Genomic DNA, 25,761 nt, shown 5'->3' on the forward strand with positions numbered 1-25,761 from the left:
TTATATGCATAACATACCAAAAATGTGTATGTAATATTAAAGATACAACATGAACATGTATACCGATACATAAAGACTTCATCACCATTTATTTATTGATAATGTTTCTATGTACAATTTGGTCAATCACCCCCAAAATCAATCTTATCCTCCCTTTTTTGGTACAATTTCTTAGAGATTCATAAACTGACACTCATGTTATGTCAGGAAAGCAAATGTCTTAATCAGACGACCATGACAACTCTGACAAAGTCATAAATATTTTATGACTGCAAATATTTTGTGGTCACACAAAAAGGAGAGAAATAAGATGTTTATAAAACAATCGATATGTCTTTCTTTTGACAGTCTGTTTTTTGTAATGTCACATTTGCAACCTTTGATTTTATATGCGACAAGAATACTTTTAAAAATATTCACTTTGAATACTAAATGACACTATCATTTTAACTTTTGAATAGAGCTCATTCAGATGTTAATATTGATCCGTCACAGAACCCTTTTGACAAAGTTCAACAAATGATGAACAACATGAAAATTTTAAACTACTTTTAAACTACTTCTTTTTTTTTCCATTAAATGTTGTTTGTATTTAGTTGACAAACATATATTCATGTTCAACTATTCAATTTCAGAAAAGATGAAATTTCCTAGTGACCTTGACAGGGGCGGATCCAGCCATATTTAAAAGGGGAGGAGGTTCCAACCCAGGATAAAGGGGGAGGGTCCAATTATATGTTCCCATTTAAAACATTGATCGTTCAAAAAAAGAGGGTTCCAACTTCCAACCCCTAGACCCCCTACTAGATCTGCCACTGCATTGACCTTTAATAGATGGTCTCAAAATACTGATTATTTTTTGCAGTTTTTGATAGGTTTTCAAAAAATTTTCTTTCATGTATCTTTTCTCGTCTTTTTCATTTAGACTATTAGGTAGCAATACTCAGTTAATAGGAAAAAAACTTATAATTGACACTAAAAAAATTTAACCACAAAAGTCCACAAAATTTGGCCCAAAGGAGAATTTCAATCAATTAGAGTGATACCTTTCCTGAAACCATAGACATCAATCTATCAATAGGTCCAAAAAAATCATATGTATTCTGCTCATTTTTTCATAATATTGAATTGAAAAGTTTGAAGGTCAAGTCTTTGTTGAAAAAACAATACAATAATTTCTGGCCTATGGGCCGAAGGGATGTGAAAATACAAACTGTTCAACAGAAAAATAGCCTATAAAACATGATAAAAACAATATTGATGTTCATATAAACCCACATGGAAGGCTATATTATTCTTCAACTATCTAAAAATCAATTTTATTGAACAAAAACTTTCATATTTAAAAAATTCACCATTGCCGAAATGCAAACTAAACTTAAAACTGAGTATTGCTACCATTCGGTTCTAAAGAATGCAGCTGGTGAATCCACAAGTTTTCTCTCCTTGCTGTGGTCTTCCACTTAGCAAAATGCAAGTTATGGACAAGAACATGCTTATATGACATTAATCAGGTTTCCCCTGTATCAATTATTTTTATTGCCATCTCTTTCCCCAAAACAAGATATTTTTCACCACTTTATTATTTTTTTAAGTAACATACATATATTTTTCGTTTAAAATTTTCCTTTTTTCTTCACGTGTGTCACTCACATGAATTTAAAAGTACCCTCTGAAATCAATTATCTATATCAAGGTCAAAGGATAAATTTTTAATCAGAGATTTTTCTTGCTTTTGAACATGTTTCGTCATAACAACAGTTTTCCTTTCTGGACTTAACAGAAGGAGAGGAGACATCAAAAGTTTGCTTCAAACAAGTGGGTCGAAAAGTGATTAATAAATCGGATCCTTTAAGTGACATGTGACGGACGCTATTTAACCATATCATTTTGTAAAAAAATACAATCAACACCTTTATTAATAAGTCCTTTGTTGCCTACAGCTATAAAATGCAAACAGCTGATTATTGATTTTCTGTCAAAATCTTTACGAGTTCAAGGTGAATTCCAAGGATTGTCTGATCAGGTTAAGTCTGAGAAACCCTAAAAAAGTAAATAAACAAGATGGATGAAAATAAATTGTTATATATATTTCTTTCGCCAAATTCTTTCGCAAATGACGAATTTTAATCACCACAATCATTATTTTTATGCAAAAAGATAAAATGGCAACCGCCAGCAGAAACCCTGATTTTAAGGTAGCTACCATTTGATTTTTATGGGGGGGCTAGGATGAAAAATTTTGTCCTGCATTTTTTTTTTAGTTGTAATCTCTGTCCTGCCTTTTTATTTTCCACTCTATTCGGTCCTGCCTTCTTTTTTTTTTAGTTTATCCTGACTTTTTTTACCTAAATTGTCATCCTGACTTTTTTTTTTGCAAGTGTCTCATCCTGCCTTTTTTTTTACTCAAAATTCCTGTCCTGCCTATTTTTTTCAAATTTCATCCTAGCCCCCCCATAAAAATCAAATGGTAGCTCCCTAATGTAAACTACTTTGCACTCAAACAAACACTTCTAGCCAACATGTCTGAGCTTTTTCTCCTAAATGTCATGTGCTTAGCAGCCCGTGGTTTGAAATTACAGCACTTGAGGCCAGAATGCAATCAAGAAACCAGAGGAAGTTTGTTTGTTTAGAAAAGATTTCATTTAGACAATGGAACAGTCTCAATAGAAAAAATAGGGAAGATTAAAATATGCATTGAATTAATGTTTATTAAAGATTCATAGAGCATTTTGAACAATCACAGATAGTTACAATAAATCTCAATAAATATCTTTTTCATTGTTATTGTCTGTACTGCATTATAATTGTCATATACTATTGTTAGCCTTGCTGCGCTGCTTTTGAAAGCATTTCAATACATTGTGTTCTAGAAAGCTCTACATTTTCACACAAATTTCAAGTAGACAGAGAGTGATTACAACTCAATGACAATCATCCTTTGATAACTTTCCATGTATCGTCTGTCTTTAATGTAGAGTTTTCTGGTCCGATAAATGACACAGCTGCTGGTCTGTCTCCTGTCAGGTACCTACAAATGTCATAGAATAAAATTTAGCAAGAATGTGTCCTAAGTACATGGATCCCCCACTCGCACTATCATTTTCTATGTTCAGTGGACCGTCTTATGGGGTCAACTCCCTGCTTTCCTGACCTTGAATTATTCATGAATATTCATGAACAATTCATGAATATTCATGAATAATATTCATGAATATTCATGAATATTCAAGGTAACAGTTCATGAATATTCATGAATATTCATGAATGTTAAATGGCACCTTGAATATACATGAATATTGTTTGAACTGAATAAGCTTGAATATACATGAATATTGTATGAGCTGAATAAGCTTGAATATACATGAATATTGTATGAACTGAATAACCACGATTAAACATGAATAATTATCTGTAGAATATTCATGAACATGAAATAGGATGTCTATGAATAATGCATGATTAGAATCACCATGAATGAAAAATATATATCTATCCCAATTTTGAATGCTAAATACATACTCTAGAATAACCTTGAATATTTAATGAATATTGAAAGGTTGAATATTCTAGAATAACCATGAATATTGAAAGGTTGAATATTCTAGAATAACTATGAATATTGAATGGTTGAATATTCTAGATTAACCATGAATATTGAAATAAGTGTCCTTGAGAGGTTTTTTGAAAACCAAAAGCAAATACAGACATTTAAGTTTAAAATATTTTTTAATCATGATAGCTGTGAAATATGAATTTTACAATCACTTTCATTAAAAGCTAGCAAAATTGTCCACTATTTAATCTAGAATTTAATCCAAACCTGTTTAGTTGGATAGCTTTTTGAACATTTTGTAATTATGCAATGATATTTTTTCTCATTTATCTGGGAATTGTTCAAAAATTGTTATTGTCAATAATTCTTATGTAGGCCTATCTAATGCTGGCTTGACGTCGTCCTTTGCATTGGCTTTTCTTCCTTTCATTAACTTTACCCAACCCGCTAGTTTTCTCCAAAAATGAACAGGAAAACATCTATGACACATGACTGAAAGTCACTTTTGTTGCTTATTATTTTCTTGACATCTGCCCCTGCGAAATGATTATGAATAGTTCATGAATGTTCATGGATGATTCATGAATGATTCATGAACATAATTCATGAATTGTTCATAAAAGATTCATGAACAGTTAATGAACTAGACATGAACTACAAATGGACAAGCACGTTCATGAACCAGTGAATAATGAACTATTCATGAACAGAAAGTGTTCATGAACTCTTTGGTTCATTAAAGTTCATGAACAAAAATAGTTCTTGAACTTTTATTATTCATGAATTGTTCATGATTTTATAGTTCATGAACACGCTTGTCCATTTGTAGTTATGTCCTGTTCATGTATAGTTCATGAATTTTTTTATGAATGATTCATGAATTTGTTCATGAATTTGTTCATGAACCATACCAGTCCATGAATCATTCATGAACACATGAACTACTGTGTTTATGAACTGTTCATTAGTAATTTAATTCATGAACATTGTCTGTCCACTTGTAGTTCATGAACTGTTCATCTAAAGTTCATGAAATAATTTAAAAGGATTTTTTTGAATTTTCATTTTTTGTGTTATTATCATAAGTAAACTTCTCTTCCTGTCTGTAATTAAAATTGCTGTATCAGGACTTCCAACTAGAAATGCTAAATAACATCTTGGTGCAGTTGTTCTGCTTGAAATTCTTCACAGTTGAACAGATCTTTTAATCAATAAATGCATCTGAGTTTCCCCCTGCAAAATCAAAAATCACTCCACAAAGAATCAGAAGTCCTTGATATTTGTTTTTATAAATAAGCACTCAAGATTAAACAGTTTATAACAGGTATAATACAATGTAATAATTTAATTTAATAAATGTTGTTTTTATTAAAATATCAATAGAGTAAGATTAATAACATGAATATCACTTCAGCCTTTTCATGACATTTCAAATAATGTACCTACCCCCCTTTTTCCCCTTTTAATTTACCCACACACAATCATAAGAGTGGCTGAAGCATGAATTATTTTTACCTTGAAATACAATATATTGTACAAATCTATCAGTTATTCCTGAATGGAAATCATTAAACTAACACTGTAAAATGTAAAGGCTACTTTCTGGTGTTTTATATTTATTTTAATTAATCAATAATTATTATAAAATGCTTCAACAAATAGTTATTCAGCAAAAAAATATAATCAAAATATATATAATTTACTTATCTGATAACAAATCTGCTTTGTTTTGACAGCTATATTACTTCACTCCTCATCAAACATCTTCATTTGTATTGTAAGCGTCAAAAACATCATTTTGCTGACGTCATTATGACGTTTTTCTATTCCCAGTCACTTGTAATCATTTGTCTACATTGTAATCTTTTGTCAAAGTCATTGAAGCGTTTTACAATAGGTAAACGTAATTCATTAATAATGATAATTATTGACACCAGTCTGCAATGTTTGGGAAAGAATGAATTGTCATTAATCTGTCCTTATTTTCCAAGTTCCTCTATGTGCCGTATGATGGTTAAGAAAGGCACATGTTTGAACTTTGAGAGACAATCAGAAATTACATCTTTAGAAGAAAGAAATTAAGTTTACCAAATTTGTCATGATTGTAAAAACGAAACATGAGAAACATCTCCAGCTCAAAGTATGTTACAAAACTTCAAAGTGAGTCCCAAATTTTGTATGACTCTAAAAATGTAACACTCTTCTGGCATAGTATGAAAAAAAGAAAAAGGTGCTGAGCTAATATCTGTTGTTAAATGATTTTTTTTTAATGATTATTTTATTTTCTTTAATTTACCACAAAAAAGAGAGATATTTTATTTTTTCATATTTTATTTTTTTTCTCCAACTTTTTCTCTTTTTCCCAGCCTTCCTCTCCTTTCTCCTACCCCCTTTCTCCTTTCTCCTACACCCTTTCTCCTTTCTCCTACACCCTTCCTCCCTGTCTCCCTTACCCCTGTCCTCCCCCTCATACATGTATTTACACTTTTGCTATTCAACTGAATTTTGTCTCAAAATGATCTCAAGATCTGTAAATGAATAAACTAGAGGTCATGCTAAAAGCACTTTAATTGTGATGTCATGATACAATGTAATGGATGTCAAATTTTATGAGAACTTGTATGACAGTCAAATTTATGAATTTTTTTATAAACTTTATGTATTCATTTATTCATTAAAGTTCATAAAATGTTCATGAACATGTGTTATGAACAATTTATGAACATTATGAACTGACTTACAGTTCATTAAAGTTCAGAAAATATTCATGAACTGCATTTTATGAACTATTCATGAACTAAATTCATGAACGAAACTTAATGAACTCATTATGAACAGTCATGCATTGTTCATGAACATTCATGAACAGTTCATGGTGGTTCATCAGTTCATGAATTTCATCTCGCAGGGGCAGTGTTTTGTATGAAGATGTTATGAATATCACCTACATGAGCTATCTATTAAAATTATCATATATTTTTTTCATTTAACTGTGGAATACATACATGTACATGTATGTTATTCCGCATCAACAATCAAGTAAAAATATACGTATACAAAAGTCCTAGAACAAATTTCATTATCAATTTTTATGCCGTTTACCACAAATAGTTCTGAGTCATTATCATGCAGCTTTATTCATGCTTATTCATGTTTGTCACACAATGGAAAAAATATTCTAAGTCCAAAATTTATTCCTCATTATTCATTCTTATTCATGAAATGTATGCAAAAAAATTCTAAGTCCAAACATTCATTCTTATTCATGTTTATTCATATTGACAAAAAGGGTTTTATTACCACAAAAAAACAATTTTGAATGAAGGAAACTTGATTATACTATGATATAGTAAGTGACTAGCATTTTAAGAACATTTATTTGTTGTCTCCAAACAGTTATTAAGAATTCATGTATATTCCACTTAATTCATGTTTCATATTCATGAATAATTTTGACACTGGAATAGTAACCATGAATGGAAGTGGAATGTTCATGAATATTCATGAATATTCTACTTTATTCATGAATATTCTACTTTATTCATGAATACATGAATATCATGAAAGCAGGGCTTTAACCTGAATAGGGACAGATTGATGAATGAATGAACAAACAGACAAATAGAAGAATGGATGCACAGACCGAAAAACATAATTTCTCTAATTTTGGTACTATTTTCACATTTCTTGATTGGTGTGAGAAAAATATTTCTCCTCACTAGTGAAATATCTGTTCTCGGCAAATGATTAGTTGAAATTTGATAATGACTTCAAAATGTTTTGTTTTCTTCTGAATTTTTATATTGTGACGTCATGAAAAAAGGCGACCATGCCTGATGACATAGCATATAACGAACACAAGTTTCTGAAAATCTTTGAAAAAAAAAGGATAAAAATCATCAGAGAAACAGAAAATAATAAAATTTAACTGTCTCAAGTGGAGAAATATCGTAACACACTGGTTGAAGTGTAGGAATCTATATGTAATACCCCTAAGTGGAGCATAATAAAATCTGGTAGTACAATATAAGCGTCAAGCTTACTTCCTGTTTGGAATCATATATAGAAAGCAACAAGATGCTCCACAGGGCGCAGCTTTATACGACCGCAGAGGTCGAACCCTGAACAAGTGGGGCAAGAATGGACACAACATTCAAGCTGGATACAGGTTTATGACACGGAATGAATGTGGTCTAATGAACTTAAAACTTTTTTTTTGCTTTTGAGCAATTCAATATGCTGTTGAATATTAATCTCCTAAAAAAAAATATTTTCTTTTTAATTTCTGAAATCTGAAAAATGAGAAAAATAACTTCAGAGAGATCCATACACTTAAACACAAGTTATTGTCTGTTAACTAGAAAAATGCTTCTTTTTTGCCCTTTATTCCTACATGTTTGGGTAAATTAACCCCAAATTCAATCCCAGCCTTCCCTTTGTTATAAGGAACCTTGTGGTACAATTTCAGAGAGATCCATACAGTTACACACAAGTTATTGTCCTGAAACTAGAAAAAACGCTTGTTTTTGGCCCCTTTTTGGCCCTTAATTCCTAGACTGTTTGCTCCATAAACCTTAAAATAAATTCCAACCCTCTACTTATGGTACTAAACATTGTGGTCTAATTTCAGAGCAAGTTAAATATGTATACACAACTTACTGTCCTGAAACTAGATAAATGCTTGTTTTGGGCCCCTTTGGGCCCCTTATTCCTAAACCTTTCAGACCATAACCCCTAAAATCAATCCGAACCTTCCTTTTGTGGTTATAAACATTGTGTTAAAATTTTATTGATTTCTATTGACTTATACTAAAGTTATTATCTGGAAACCATCTGTATTCGGACAATGCTGATGACAACGACAATGTGATACCAATATACGACCAAATTTTTTTTAATTTTTTGCTGTCCTATAAAAAAAATCAATTGGCCTGATCTTCATAATTTTTCCATTAATGTTTCATAATTCCAGAACAACAAATAAAAATATTTGAAAGATTGAAAAAAAGGTTGATTTTTTCATGAAAAACCTTGTGGTAGGTGCAACAAAAAACCTATTTTTTGAAACAATTTTAGGATCTTACTTTTACCAATCCAAGCAAGGGGCTTGCAGGGGGTAAAGTTTGAGTTTAATGTGATATAGAAATGTTCATGACTAATGAGTGTTTCTAATCAAAAGATATGTGTGAGAATTGAAACAAAATGTTTGTTGTCTCTGTTAAATATATTCTCAACTTGCATAGATTATGTTAGACTCTACCATAGTCCAAAGTTGACAACAAAATACCAACAAGAGTGCACACGCTGAGATGTCTCACCTTCTTTACTAATCATTGATATTTATTGTCATAAATATCAAGCTTTACTACAAGTATCACATAAACTTAACATGATCCAAGAAAATGAGGTCAAGGTCATATAAACAACAAGAAATACATGTACACCTTACAAACATTTAATACACTAAATATAGTTGTGTATTTAATTGCTTATACTTTCAAAGAAACAAACGAAACCAAGAAAACTAAACATTGACCAACAAACCATGAAAATGAGGTCAAGGTCAGATGAAATATGCCAGACAGACATGTACAGCTTACAATTCTTCCTTACAACAAATATAGTTGTCTTAAAGAAAAAAATACAAAAATACAAAAAGTTAACCCATGAAAATGAGGTCAAGGTAAAAAAAAACCTGACATGTACATCATAAAATATTTCCATACACCAAATATGGTTGACCTATTGCATATATATCATTAGAAAAAAAGACCAAAACTCAAAAATTTATCTTTGACCACTGATCCATAGAAATAAGGTCAAGGTCAGATGACACCTGCACACCTTACAATCATTCCAAACACCAAATATAGTAGACCTATTGCATACAGTATAAGAAAACCAGACTAAACACAAAAACTTAACTATAACCACTGAACCATAAAAATGAGGTCAAGGTCAGATGACACCTGCCAGTTTTACATGTACACCTTACAGTCCTTCCATAATACACCTATACAACAAATGGAAGTTTTTAACGACCTTGAATGGCGGTATAGTACACCTATAATATACTAGACCTATTGTTTATAGCATCTAAGATATGGACTTGACCACCAAAACCTAACCTTGTTCACTGATCCATGAAATGAGGTAGAGATCAGGTAAAAACTGTATGATGGGCATGAGGACCTTGCAAGGTACGCACATACCAAATATAGTTATCCTATTACTCATAATAAGAGAGAAATTAACATTACAAAAAACCTTTACTTTTTTTTTTCAAGTAGTCACTGAACAATGAAAATGAGGTCAAGGACACTGGACATGTGACAGACGAAAACTTCGTAACATGAAGCATCTATATACAAAGTATGAAACATCCAAGTCTTCCACCTTCTAAAATATAAAGCTTTTAAGAAGTTAGCTAAAACTGCAGCTGTAGTAGCCTGCTGCCACCGTTAGCATTTATAGGCCACAGCACATCCTTCAACAATGAGAAAAACACATACCATATAGTAAGCCATAAAAGGCCCTGACAAAAAAAATGTTGAAATTGTTTGAGATGCTTGTGTTTATAAGTCTGTCCAACTATGTTTCACATCAAAATATTCAATTCACATCCTAACTTACTTTTTGGTTACATTTATAACATCCTGTTTTGATACTTGGAATAATCTGTCTCTCATAGTCTGTCTCATCTCATCAGTAATTCCTGACAAAAACAATGTCATACCAGCTGACCCTGGAGTAATAGGCTTGTCAGTCTGCAATAAAAAAAGGTTTAATTTACACAATATGATTGATTACTTCTTAATGCTATAAAGTCAGTTTTATTTGAAATTGGAGTGATATTAATCTAAAGAATGAACATGTATAAAAACTTTTGCTTTATGACTACCTTGAATTCATCGAACTTTGGAGAGATTAGCAATAGCTTCACTTTCATACTAAGAAATCTAGTATATAAACATGACTAACTTTTATAATTGTGAGGTTAGAGCTAAAACTTTCTATCAATGTGCTGTTAAGGTGGTACCTAACACTACAGGGAGATAACTCTGTAAAGTCAGCTAAACGTTTTGATTACGTTGTGTTGTACAGGGAATATCAAGCTTCTCAATGATCAAAATTGGTGTTTATCAAACTGCTATATAACCAGTGTAATTTTTCTGACAAAACGGTTGGTTCAAAATTTTTGAAATTTTTATATTTTTGTTAAAGGGTCAAAGTAAATACATTGTCAAAATTTTATGAAAATTAAACGAGACAAATTAATTTTAGTGAAAGTGTTAGGTACCACCTTAAATAAAAGTTTAACAGCATGAATGCATACTTAGAGAGTATGTACTAGAATGGAGGAGACTAAAGGCCATTGTCCCGTAAACATTAAGTTCAGGGCAGAATTATTTCTATTATTCCAACCCCCATCCCTACCCACACAAGCCAATTAGAACCAAAGACTGAATACTTGGCTTAAAAGTCTGTACAGAAGCTTTAAGCAACAAATGGGTTGATTAAAAACTGTGGGTTTCTTTTGTATGTGAAAATATTTTAAAGATAAAAAAATTTGCGATGTTTTAATTTTTTTACAAAAAATGCAACAGGATTATAATCGCGATAGTTTAAACTCACATTTTAAAGTTTTATATATGAATTAAACAGGATTTTGTTCAATATATATATATATCGTAAAATTAAAATTGCATTTTTGTCAAAAATGACAAAAAAACAATAATAAATGCACACAATAATTTCTGAATTTAAAGTATATAAATACCTGTTGGAAAACTGATAATTTTGCTTCATCAACATCCTCTGGTACAAACTTGTCATCCACGACCCACTTAACTGCCTCATCAAAAACTTGTAATGTTTTACTGGAGTTGGGATCTCTATAAAATATATGATAAGCTGTGAAATGTCTATCAATGCCTTTTCTATTAATTTGCATTTATCATTTTTGTACATACAATCTTTTTGTCTCTATAAAATGTTTTGTCTTTTTTTAATGATCAAACCAATTTTGGCCTTTGAAACTAGACCGGAAACAAATATTCTGTAAGTTTTGCCTTGCAATACATAGTCCCCTATCGGTTAAAAATTCATTATACTGGAACAAAATGCTAACTAGATCTATAACTTGTCATGGTACAAAATTTGTACCAATTATCAAGTCAATATATATCTTCACGCATGACGAAAAAAAATATTGAAAATTGATAATTTTAGTAAATTTTCTAAGTCCATGGACAATAACTCTATTGTGTTTTATGAATTTATTTTAATCTTAATCATCAATTTCTTCGTCTGTTGGAACTTTTAAGTTTTTTTCTCAGTACCGTTTTGTTTTTATAAAGGGTTATAACACCATTACTAACCGTGTATGAAATAAGCCTCACCCCCTTCTTACCTAATATGGAATATAAAGGGACGTAACTCCACTACTAACCGTGAATGAGATAAGCCCCGCCTCCCTATTAACCTAATATCAAATATACACGGTTTGCACGCGGACGCTTTTAACCAATCATATTCCTGGAAATGTATAGGAGGTAAGATAAAACTATATATCAATCATCAAATCAATATCTTCAAGCATCACAAAATAAAAATGTGTGGAAAACTGATAATTTGAGTGAAGTAAAAGGACAATAATCCTCAGAATGGAAAAAAAAACAATTTTTGAAATGTAAATTGTCATGATAAAACAATTAATGCATCAAATATCAAATCAATATCTTCAAGCATGACGAAACCAGGTGCTCCGCAGGGCGCAGCTTTATACGACCGCAGAGGTCGAACCCTGAACAATTGGGGCAAGTATGGACAAAACATTCAAGCGTGATACAGCTCTGAATTTGGATTGTGATCAAATTTTTGACATTACATGGGTTTTTTTTACACAAAACAAATGTCAAAATTTTACAAATCAATTAAAGATTTCTTCTTCAAACTTTTTAAATCTAAAATTAAATAGTTGACACAGCATAGGTGAATGAATAGCAGAATGAATGTGGTCTAATGAACTTAAAAGTGTTTTTTTTTTTGCCTTTGAGCAATTCACTATGCTGTTGAATATTAATCCTCTCAAAAAAATGTTAGAAGAAATTTTCTTTTTATTTATGAAATCTGAAATGAGAAAAATTTAAACCCCCCCCCCCTTTTTTTCACATCCCCGTTTCCCTTTTTCCAAATCTGATATCAATTCAAATTTCTAATGGAGTTTGCAACAATAACTACTCTTTTAAATACATCATAAAATATTAAAATGTAAAATAAAGTCTGTGTTATCACTGAATGGTAAAGATTGGTTGGTAGTAAAAGTGAATATACATTGTTTATTGTATAAAACAATAAAAAAAACTTCATCAGCAACATTTTATATTGGCAAATTTCCAATGAAGTTATTTACATAAAGTTATTGGCAAATAAAAATAGAAAATGCCATCATAGTCATGTCTGGCAAATGTCCAACATACATTATCTAAAAACATTTTAGATAAGATAAGGGAAAAAAGCTTCATCAGCAACATTTTATATTGGCAAATTTCCAATGAAGTTATTTACATAAAGTTATTGGCAAATAAAAATAGAAAATGACATCATAATCATGTCTTGCAAATTTCCAACATATATTATCAACTATTATTCTATACAAAGAAAGATAACTCCAATTGAAAATTAATTGCTATTGCACAATATTGTGCAATTAGATATTTCTTGCTATTGTGCAATACTGTGCAATTGAAAATTTCTTGCTATTGCACAATACTTGATATGGAATCCTGATTTGGACCAACTTGAAAACTGGGCCCATAATCAAAAATCAAAGTACATATTTAGATAAAGCATATCAAATAAGCCCAAGAATTTAATTTTTGTTAAAATCAAACTTAGTTTAATTTTGGACCCTTTGGACCTTAATGTAGACCAATTTGAAAACTGGACCAAAAATTAAGAATCTACATACACAGTTAGATTTGGCATATCAAAGAACCCATTTATTCAATTTTTGATGAAATCAAACAAAGTTTAATTTTGGACCCCCATTTGGACCAACTTGAAAACTAGGCCAATAATTAAAAATCTAAGTACATTTTTAAATTCAGCATATCAAAGAACCCCAATGATTCAATTTTTGTTAAAATCAAACTAAGTTTAATTTTGGACCCTTTGGACCTTAATGTAGACCAATTTGAAAACGGGACCAAAAATTAAGAATCTACATACATAGTTAGATTCGGCATATCAAAGAACCCCAATTATTCAATTTTTAATGAAATCACACAAAGTTCAATGTTGGACCCTTTGGGCCCCTTATTCCTAAACTGTTAGGACCAAAACTCCCAAAATCAAACCCAACCTTCCTTTTATGGTCATAAACCTTGTGTTTAAATTTCATAGATTTCTATTTACTTATACTAAAGTTATGGTGCAAAACCAAAAATAATGCTTATTTGGGCCCTTTTTTGGCCCTTAATTCCTAAACTGTTGGAACCAAAACTCCAAAAATCAATCCCAACCTTCCTTTTGTGGTGATAAACCTTGTGTCAAAATTTCATAGATTTCTATTCACTTAAACTAAAGTTATAGTGCGAAAACCAAGAAAATGCTTATTTGGGCCCTTTTTGGCCCCTAATTCCTAAAATATTGGGACCAAAACTCCCCAAATCAATCCCAACCTTCCTTTTATGGTCATAAACCTTGTGTTAAAATTTCATTGCTTTCTATTCACTTTTACTAAAGTTAGACTGCGAAAACTAAAAGTATTCGGACGACGACGACGACGACGACGTGATAGCAATATACGACCAAAAAATTAAAATTTTTGCGGTCGTATAAAAAGAGTGAAAACCTTCCTACCTTTCCCCCCCCCCCCATCAATATAATGGAATAGTCCTTACCTGTATGAATAGAAACTAAACACACCCGAACCACAAATAGCACCACTACCATACGGTCCCCCTTTCTCTCTGGAATAGTCCCTTCCAATATATAGCTACCTTCCCCCCAATCAATTTAATGGAATAGTCCTTACCTGTATGAATAGAAACTAAACACTCCCGAACCACAAACAGCACCACTACCATAGGCTCCTCCTTTCTCTCTGGAATAGATAGATATTCCAATAATGTATTGTAAATTCAGAAATTTTTTAAGAATCTGTTATTATGATTGTTGAGCAACTTACATGAATGCAAGATTGATTGTTGAGATTTCTGGGAATTCTACATACCTCGTGGGTATCAATTTTCGTGGATTGATGGAAACTTGCATATTCGTGGATATGTAAATTCGTTGTTTTGACAAATTTTAAATTCATTCCTTTAGAAAATCAGTATTTTGTTGAACAGTTAAATTCGTGGTTCCCCTGTACCCATGAAATCCACAAAAATTGGTATCCAACGAATATTAATGAATCCACAGTACCAATTATTCTATCAAAAGTTTAAATGTAAGTTTATAATTTTTTTGGAAACCTATCATGTCACAATTTTTTTAATAATAAAGCATCCACAAATTTACAGTAACCTTTTAGTTTATGATTCTTGAAAACAATGTTAACATGATTGGGTATTCTGTATTCCAAAAAGCATTTCAGACTATACCAAGATTATCAAGTACTCAATCAGAGACCAAAGTCGACTACACTTGATTACACTTAAATGGTCTTGACCAATGCTGGAACAGTCTTGACTAAGTCTCAACCTTTCTTGACCAGTCTAGACCTTTAAATTTAGTCAAGACTGATCTGAATGAGTCCATATAATTCAATTATATATATTGATTTTACAAAATTCAAGGTAATTTGGTAGTTTGAGTCATTGCTGTCTAATTTAAGGATTTAATTAATAGGTAAATAAAAAGCTAGAATTTTTAGTTTTTTGATAAATTCAGTACAGTCATCTTTAATTATTTCTTTAACTTTAAAAAAAAAAAAAATTCTGGATTTGCATAACACTGTACAGCTATCTCAATTATACATTGAGCTTAGGGCTATTCCAGAAAAAAATGTATGGGGGGGTTGGAAGGCACATTATCTATAATACTAAAATTACGAGGTCCAATTTGTCAGCCGTCATCACGTAAAAACGACGAATCACAGAATTCAACTTTATATATAACTAATATAGTACAAAGGTGTAGATTAAAAATTACACCACTCCAGGCCCTTTTGTTTTCCACGTAATTAATATTGCCAATAATTAAGAAGTTCCGGGTCGAGTCCGCTACCGATACCAATAGTATATTCACCTGTTACCTATTACCTTATCTGTACGTTCCGCATCTGACAGGCGCACCACCAAACGTTGTATTCAGGATTAATATGCTATATACACGGGTCATAACCACAGGGTTGACACTACTAAATTGTCAAATTGTTACCTATTGTAGTATTTTAATCAGTAAGACTTTCTAAGATAACAATACGAATACTAAAAATCTGGACTAAAAATAAGGTGTATAGGTACAGTTTTCAATTTGTTAGTGGGCATGACGTAAAACAGCGAAGCAAAGAATTCAACTTTATTTATAACTTATATAGGACAATGCTGTTGATTAAAAAATACTCCATTCCAGGACCTTTTGTTTTCCAAATAATTAATATTACCAATAATTTATAAGTTCCAGTTCGACGGGTTCAAACAGAAAGACTTGAAAGCAGAGAAAAACTGTGTATCTTATAATCGGCATGACTTTATCAGATGACAATACTAATACTAAAATAAGGCTTGCGCATAGTTATATACTTTAATTCAGTCACGGACCCGTGATATCACGGGTGTGTTCTAGTATTAATAATACATGTGTGATGGGTATCAGAGCAACTTTTCACACTATAATGCACTATAATTCTCAAATACAATTGTCTGGGTAGCGGGTGCTGACAAAAACTGCCTTCCAACACCCCCATACATTTTTTTCTGGAATAGCCCTTAGAGAATGCCAGGTTGTTTGATAGTTTGATTTATTGCTGTCAAATTTCAGGACTTAATTAAAAGGTAAAACAAGGCTAGAATTTTCAATTTCAGACTCTTTTCAGACAGCCATCTTTAATAATTTTTAAAAAGTAAAGTTGAAACCAAATGCATTTACATTAAGTACAGTTAAGTACTGTCAATATAAAGTCGAGTAATATCAAGTAAAATTCATGCTCATATGAATTGAAAATATGTCCCTTTCAGACTCAAAGCAGTTTGTTGTGTAAGGTCCAGAATTTCAATCTAATTAGCAAAATAAAAGAGGAATGCAGATAACTAATGTAATTTTTTATTGAAATGAATAAATTTATTACAGTATAACATTTTAACTTATAAATATTGATATTTTTACAAGCATAGATTACTTTTGCTTGCTTCTTACTGTTTTCACATTGCATTTAAAGGGAGTTAACTCTGAAAAAGTGCATTTTCTGAAGAAATCTACATGAAATATTGCAATGATGACCCTATCTTTTCAATTGATATTATTAAATCATTCCCTAAGAGCTATCTTTTAGTATTTAATTTTCCTGTATAAACCATACAAAATGTGTTATTTTGTTACAACCTGTAGCTTGAGAAAATGCTTGGTGACCTGTCATTTTTATTATATTTTGAACATACATAATATATACTATATGTTGGCGAAGTATGAACAAATTCTATCATTTTTAATTTAAACTCCCACACCACATTAACTCTTAATAATTAAGTCAAATTTTATCTATTATTTTTGTCCCTTTATACTGTACTTTTCCCCCGATTATTTACTATTCTGAAAACGCCATCCAGTGCTTATATATAACTTTAAATTTAACCTGATTTCTCTGTGTAAATATTTAGCCGACATCATTCTTGACAAAACTCTCAATCTACAATAACAAACAACACATGTATATATATATAAACAAGTCTAAATTGAAAACAATGTGCAAAACAGATGATTGCCAAATAAATTGATAACAAGATGTAAAATTGAGAATGGAAATGGGGAATGTGTCAAAGCGACAACAACCCGACCATAGAGCAGACAACAGCCGAAGGCCACCAATGGGTCTTCAATGTAGCAAGAAACTCCTGCACCCCGGGATGCGTCCTTCAGCTGGCCCCTTAATAACATGTATCTTAATTATTAATATAATAACAAACAGAAAACAATAAACTTGCGGAGAAGATGGTATACCGCAAACATGAGGTGCAAAATTATTCTTTTCTGAATTGGAAAAATATATTTTTTTATGGATATTCATGATATTGATGTATTATGCAACCAATCCTTACGCAAAATGTGTAAAGTGTTGAAAACTTAAATTTATAGTGATTAGTTTAGACTTGTATACATACACCTCAAAAAAATTAATAGCTGAAAAAAATGTTAACTCTTCATTATATGATATTATATACTGTAAATTCAGAGATTATTGCAAGGTTTATATAAATGCGAATAATGCGACTGGACCAGTATCCAAATAAGAAGAACTGGCATTCTGATAGCTAAATGCATTTTTTTTCGAAATCGCAAAAATTAAACTCACATTTTTGTCCATTCTTGAAAAATCTAAATTAAAAATGCATGCAATTATTTCTGAATTTACATTATATAAAACATAGAAAAGATCATTAGAAAAATTTGAAGAAATTTTTTTTTAAAGGAGTAAGTTCTGTCAAGGCCATATTTGGCCCCAATTATAAAGTTCATAGTTACAAGACAATAAATGTTTTAAGTTGCCTCAAAGAGATGTGAGAAAGTTAAACAGAACTATTTTTGTCAAAGTTTAATTCTAACACGTTGATTTTTACGTCCCAAAACGGTCAAGTGAAGGAATTTTGGTGAAATTTGACAAAATCAGCTGGATTTCAACCAAATTAAAAACCAGGAAACATAGAGTGCAGGCATCGACAAACTTAATATTCAAATAAGACATGTGAAATGTCTTCACAAACATTTATTTTAAGAGATCTTTGTTGTCGACGTATGCGCTCTATGTTTCCTGTCCAATAATCTATGGAAATTTACGCATTTTCCTTGATTATTTCGTGAAAAATCAATATGAGTACCATTTGTGATGTCAAAATGAAACGCAGAAACGCAACATTTTTAACAAAATGGCATATTTTCTATCTAGTCACTGTATTAGCTATAATTTATTGTGATATAGGTCAATAAAACCAAATTTGAAATTTTACATTAAAAAAGGGGGGCCATTTTAGGACCTTACCGAGCATACTCCTTTCAAACTGTCACCTATATTTAAATCCATGTTCTAGTTTTTTTTCAAATTGTATGTATAAACTTACTTTGGAAAATCTTCATGTGTGTAGGGAACTGTTTCTACTGCCTTACTCATGTAATTTACAGAGAATGGAAGTTCAAACTGAGTCTTGACTAATTCTGGTTCAAAATAACCATGCTGAAGAAAAAAACATTACAAATAATCAAAACTTCAAGGTAGTATATAATGTCTATGTTTACATGATTGGAAAAATTGCTACAGAATAGATTTGGCAAGCTTCGTAAATGAAATGAGTTACATCCCTTTACCTCACGATAAACCATCAAGATCGTTTAAGACTCAAATTCATTGGTCGAAAAAGACACACCTACGAGGTCACTCACATATGACCTCAAAGCCAGTTTCACTAGATCTCCCACGGGACATATCAGAAAACGTCAGCGATGAGAGATCGGTTTTTAATTAGATTGTGTAAATGGTCATATATGTTTTCTATTTAAAATCTCCTGGAAGTTACCTGTGTATATTTTTCTGTAGATTTTAAATCTCCTGGTAATCCTTCAATGAATTTTTCCACTTTATTTTGATTAGTAGACATTTGTTCTGATGTACTGTTGATAGCAAACCTATAAAAAAAACAATATATCAATTTACAATAAGTTCTGATAGATAATGAATTTTTCCACTTCATTTTGATTAGTAGACATTTGTTCTGATGTACTGTTGATAGCAAACCTATAAATAAAACAATATATCATTTTACAATAAGTTCTGATAGATGACGAATTTCAGAATAACTGGCTAGAGCAGATATGTAAACAACTTGTATTGATTAACATACAAGGTGGTGTACTGATAAATACCTGTTTTTTTCTTATTTGTTAAAAATTTGCTAACTGTGGATTAAAACATATTCACAATTTAATTTAAAGGCACTTTAAGGCTTGTTTTATTTGCCACAATCTATACCTTTTTCCAAACTATCAAGGACTATAACTCATGAACAGAGAAGTAATTGAAATTAACCTCCATTTGTCAAATACATGTACAATGTATCGTTCTATAATTACCTATAAGTAGTTGATAGAGTTTATATTTTGAAGATAAAATATGACAAGAAACCTCAAATAATTAGCTTTGATAAAATGGGTCACTGGACTTGTTTTCTTGCTACATAATAAAACAGGTAAATCCAGTGCAGAGGGGGGATAGGACCTTTATTGGGACTCCAGGATCGGGTGTTTTTAAGCTCTGGATTTCGGGATTGATCCTTTCGAGATCCGGGAATCCTTTTTTTCCGATTTCGGGACGTCAGGATTTACTTTATTTAAATTCTGGACCTCTGGATTTCGTTTTTTTAAGTCCAGGATTTCGGGATCAGGACCCCTCCTATCCCCCCTCAGTGCACACCACATTCTATTATAAAAGTTACATAGCTGAGTTATTTCCCCTTATCAAGTAAAGTTTTTAATAATGAATCAAACAAAAATATTTGTTGGTTTTTTTTCAAATACAGCAGTAAATATGACAAAACACATTAACTACCTACGATGTGGATAAGTAGAATTTATATTTATACTATTCAATATCTCCTACTGAATCAGTTATCCAACAATATAAATAAATACCTGAGTTTTCATATTACAACAAGAATGTGTCCTCAGTACACGAATGCCCCACTCGCACTATCATTTTCTATGTTCAGTGGACCGTGAAATTGGGGTAAAATCTCTAATTTGGCAGTAGAATTAGAAAGATCATATCATAGGGAACATGTGTACCAAGTTTGAAGTCGATTGGACTTCAACTTCATCAAAAACTACCTCGACCAAAAACTTTAACCTGAAGCGGGACAGACGGACGGACGGACGGACGAACGAACGGAAGGACGGACGGACGACAGATGAACGGACGCACAGACCAGAAAACATAATGCCCCTCTACTATCGTAGGTGGGGCATAAAAATAGTAGTACATTTTTTTCTTTCTTTGGAACAAAACATGAAATTCTTAATAAATCCAAAAAAATTCTTAATTCATGAAAACCAGAGATCCAAAGTTTTGACGAATCAATCCTTAGCTTAAAATGCATACAGTAAATTCAGAATTTTTTGGCAAGGTTTTTATTATTGCAAAAATTGTTACAGGACATATATGGCAAAAAAAATGATAGCAATGTTTGTTTACAATATTTCCTTTCTGATATAGCATTTTGTACGTTATTTAAAAATTCTAATAATAAATGCACACACAAATATCTTAATTTACAGTAGCTTTTCAATTTTATTTTTAAAAAAATTTGTAAGGGTTCCGCGGAACCCAGTGTCTCGCCTACTCTTTCTGTTAATCGCAGGCTCAACAAAAATGAGGAAATAAATCAATGAAATATTCCTGTTGATACTATCTTTTGATTGTAAGAAGCTTCTGTCCAAGTTTTGTAAAAATCCAGGATAGTTTATAAATCTAATAAATGTTTAAAAACTTTAACTGCAGACTGAATGTAAAGTTAACTAGAAGAAAACAAAATTTCCTTCTAGATTCTAGCTTTTGATCATAAACAAGCTTCTGTCTGTCCAAGTTAATAACAAATCCAAAATAGTATAAGAAAGTTATTAAAATTTTAAAAAGTTTAACCACAGAGTGAATGTGTTGTTTCCTGGCAGCATATCTAAGTCCATTTAAAAGTAATATATGAAAATATAGATTTAGTCATTTACAAAATTTCCTTCCTGATACTAGCTTTTGATCATAAACAAGCTTCTGTCCAAGTTTGGTACAAATCCAAAATAGTATAAGAATGTTATTAAAATTTTAAAACGTTAAACCACAGAGTGAATGTGTTGTTTCCTGGCAGAAAATCTAAGTCCATTTAAAAGTTAAATTCGGAAAAATGGATTTATTTTTTTTACAAAATTTACTTCTGGATACTATCTTATGATCATAAACAAGCTTCTGTCCAAGTTTGGTACCAACCGAGGATAGTTTAAGAAAGTTATTAAAATAATAAAAACCTTAACAACAGAGTGAATGTAATATTTTCTGGTAGAAAAACTAAGTCCATTTATAAGTAAAATACGGAAAAAATGGAATTTTATTTTTACAAAATTTACTTCTGGATACTATCTTATGATCATAAACAAGCTTTTGTCCAAGTTTGGTACCAACCAAGGATATTTTAAGAAAGTTATTAAAATTTCAAAAACTTTAATCACAGAGTGAATATTTGTGGACGACACCCACGACGACGGAATGTAGGATCGCTTAGTCTCGCTTTTTCGACTAAAGTCTAAGGCTCGACAAAAACATAACATTTGTTAAATATTCTTGATATTAAATGCTAGTAAATACCTAATATTATTTTTGTTCAGTAAAAATTGACCAATTTTCTGAAGTTTTTCCACAATAGTAATAACAGCACTTTCATCAGTTTCTGCTAAGGTCTTCATAGTGGAAACCTACATTGAATATAAAACATAAATCAAAGGCCATACAGTGACTCTGTGTCATTTTGTCTCTTTTCTCATTCGCAATAATGCCACATCTTCTTATTCTCAGATGTAACATTATCATTCTTGCAGAAATGTTTTGTTGATAACTTTTCGTTTAAATATTAAATTCAGAAATTATTGCAAACATTTATAATGGCTGTTTTTTGAAGAATGGACACAAATTTGAGGTTTATTATTGCAATTTCAGGAAATCTTCATAAAGATATATGTATCAGATATCGGAACATGAGTTTTTTTTATCAAGAACACTTTGATCTGTATACCCTTCCAGAGCACCCAAGATCCCCCTAGTTTTTGGTGGGGTTCGTGTTGCTTATTCTTTAGTTTTATATGTTGTGTCATGTGTTCTATTGTTTGTCTGTTTTTCTTCTTTCATTTTTAGCCAAGGCCTTGTCAGTTTATTTTTGATTATGAGTTTGACTGTCCCTCTGGAATTTTTCGTCCCTCTTTGATTATCCTCTTTGATTGTTTTATTTTTGAAAAGCAATTGTAAGTATAAAATAAATACCTGAGCCATTCCTCCAAGTACTTCCTTTAGCTGGGCAGCTGCATTCATACGGGAACTGCAGTGTGTCATAGCATATGAATGGCCTTGCCCTGATATTGAAGAGGAAAGGTTAGCTGCTTCCATCATAACTAAGGTCATAAGACGACCTTCATCTTTTAAGTTTGATCTAATTTGGAAAAGAACATAAAACAAATACTCTGATTAATGTATATACTCCTTTAATTTTATGTATGCAAATTTATAACCAAGTTTTAAAGCTGCTAAAATCAAATATGTACTTTAAATTCACAATAAGATCATTGGAATGTTTACATGAACTACAGAAGTGGTTATAATTTATAATTGATATTCATACTGCCAACTGTCACTATTTGCGGGGGATTTCCCCCATGGAAGCTCCCAAATTGAAATTTTGTAAGAGCAATTTTGTCAACAATTTTAAACAAAACAATTAATTTTACAATGACATCAGGCTAATAAAAGTATGAAGAAGCCAAAAAACAACATTAAAATATATTTGATGGCCCCCTTGACGTTTTTCTAGGACTATGGCAGCCATCTTGCACGCAAAACCCCTATGGGCATTTTGAAAAGTTGGCAGGTATGAATTATATTGTTGTGTGCCTAGTCATCTCATTAATTATGCATCAGGTTTACTTTGTTTAATATAAGCCTGCATATCATTAAAAAAAAGCTTCTTAAACAATGACAAATATACACACTTGTTTTTACATATGTATGACATAACAATGAAGATAATATAAACACATGTTTGTGAACTGAATTGGGGCCATGGTGAAGGATACATCGGAAGAATCATGATTATTAAATTGTAAGGAGGTGATTTCTAATTTCTTCTCAAGTGGGAGATCAATTTCATAATCATATTCTGGACAATAACGATTTAAATATGTTGCGATTTTCATATAAATCTGCATTAATTTAGAAATGTAAACATTTTGCAAATGGTCTGGTAGACATTGTATATATTGCAGTTGGACAAACTCTGATTTTAATTACCAAAAGCTTACTATTTCCTTAATGTTAGAATGTGATTAAAACGTTCAACCAATTTTTACAGAGTTATCTCCCTGTAGTATTATGTACCACCTCAAACACATATCTATACTATTAAACGAGAAGACCTCATTTTGTGTGTCGCTTCTCTTCTTTCCACAATAAATTAATCAACACGCCTCTGTGTCCTATAGGGATAGTGCATAGCCGCATTTGTCATCCATTCATATGATTATTCAGATTGAGTTATTTTAGGAGAAAAACGAGAAAAAAGGCATCTGGATATTGTCCCGTCATTGGACGAAATTTTAAGTCAGATTAGACTTCCGGTTTGCTTTTTCTGTATACTTTGAACATACATATACTACGAATAAAGTGTATTTTCAGAATTTTATCTGTTATCATTTTCAAGTTACTATCCATGGCGGTCACAGAGTTTATTAAATAGAGAGGGTCTGTATAATATATCAATGATCACCATGGATTGATTGGTTAACTTAGAATTGACGCTTTAATTATATAGTAATGAATGTTCATAATATACAGATAAGCACTAAAATTATTCATGTGAACTTTTGATACCTTTTCTGAAATTCTCCAGTCATTAAATCTTTTACAAAATTTATTGATTACAAAAAAAAAAAGAAGATGTGGTATGATTGCCATGTTGAGACAAGAGACCAAAATGACACAGAAATTAACAACTATAGGTCACCGTACGGTCTTCAACAAAGAGCAAAGCCCATACCGCATACTCAGCTTCTAAAGGGGCCGAAATGACAATGTAAAACAATGCAAACGAGAAAACAAGCGGCCTTATTTATGTACAAAAAATGAACGAAAAACAAATATGTAACACATAAACAAACGACAACCCCTGAATTACAGGCTCCTTACTTAAATGTTCATAACATACTAAATGTATGTTCATATTGAAATTGATAGAAAACCAAAAATTGGGAACTTTGGAAATAAAGGTGGAGGGTAAACAAAAATTTCCTGTCCCCAATAACCTATGACTTATGATACTTTTGCTGAAATTCTTCCAACAACACTTAACATACTTTAAACTACGCTCTGAATGCCCGCGATTTCGCGGGTGTGTTCTAGTATAATTATTACCTGCAAAATATATTGTTCCATAGATCTAACATTTTATCAACATTTCTGTCCAAACAGTAAGATGAAAATTCTACACCCTGAAAAAGAAATATATGCATAAAACATTATTATTATTTATCTCCACAGAGGGACAACTTGCGTTCATTAGTTACATATCAAACATGCATATATACAAAATTATCGGACCACAGATAAATTATCACGTTGTGATTGGTTAAACGCCGTCACGTGGTGACCCCCTATGAGACTGTAGGGGGTTAGTAAGTTTCATGACGCATTACTGGTGACATCATCTATTGCTGTTGTTGTGTTTCATTGTTTATTTTTCAACAAAATGCAGCAGAAAAAGTCCAGCGTCCGATAAATTCGTTATACGGTTAACTACTGACCCCCTACGGATCCATAGAGGGTGAATAAAATTCATAGGGGATTGGGCCTCTGGCCTCACCCCCTATGGATTTTACTAACCCTCTATGGATCCGTAGGGGGTCAGTAGCGAACCATATAACTTATAATATCATATACTCATGGCACATTATTTTGAGAAGATAGGAATGGAAGTTTAATTATTGAATGTGGGTCATGGGTCTATTATCAGTATGAGTCTTTTACCATTATGCATGTTATGCAAAATTATCTAAAAAAATGATAATTAGTTGTAGTGATATTTTGAAAGTCCCTTCCTACGCTCCCACATACATTTTAATGGAATAGCCCTAAGCATAAATATTATATTTAATTTACAGTAATATTTTTTTAGTAGCTTTATATCTAAACTACCCATGCAACCTTGGCTTTTACAAATAAGGGGAAAAGTATAAAGGTTAAG

At 31.4% G+C, this 25,761-nt stretch overlaps 1 protein-coding gene across 1 annotated transcript in view; it reads right to left on the reverse strand.

Moving 5' to 3' along the window:
* Positions 1-2,691: 2,691 nt before the first annotated feature.
* Positions 2,692-25,761, reverse strand: part of LOC139502612 (presequence protease, mitochondrial-like) — a 40,735-nt gene continuing 17,665 nt past the window's right edge. Inside the window, exons 18-27 of the mRNA XM_071292146.1 lie at positions 24,933-25,009; positions 22,794-22,959; positions 22,125-22,231; positions 19,294-19,402; positions 18,841-18,953; positions 17,361-17,414; positions 14,598-14,666; positions 11,337-11,451; positions 10,190-10,323; positions 2,692-3,031 (exon numbers count right to left, since the gene is read on the reverse strand). Of these exons, the coding sequence (XP_071148247.1) occupies positions 2,935-3,031; positions 10,190-10,323; positions 11,337-11,451; positions 14,598-14,666; positions 17,361-17,414; positions 18,841-18,953; positions 19,294-19,402; positions 22,125-22,231; positions 22,794-22,959; positions 24,933-25,009 (1,041 nt within the window). The 3' untranslated portion in view covers positions 2,692-2,934. The remainder of the gene's footprint in view (positions 3,032-10,189; positions 10,324-11,336; positions 11,452-14,597; positions 14,667-17,360; positions 17,415-18,840; positions 18,954-19,293; positions 19,403-22,124; positions 22,232-22,793; positions 22,960-24,932; positions 25,010-25,761) is intronic.

The sequence above is a fragment of the Mytilus edulis genome, chromosome 14, assembly GCF_963676685.1.
Source record: "Mytilus edulis chromosome 14, xbMytEdul2.2, whole genome shotgun sequence".
NCBI lineage: Eukaryota > Metazoa > Mollusca > Bivalvia > Mytilida > Mytilidae > Mytilus > Mytilus edulis.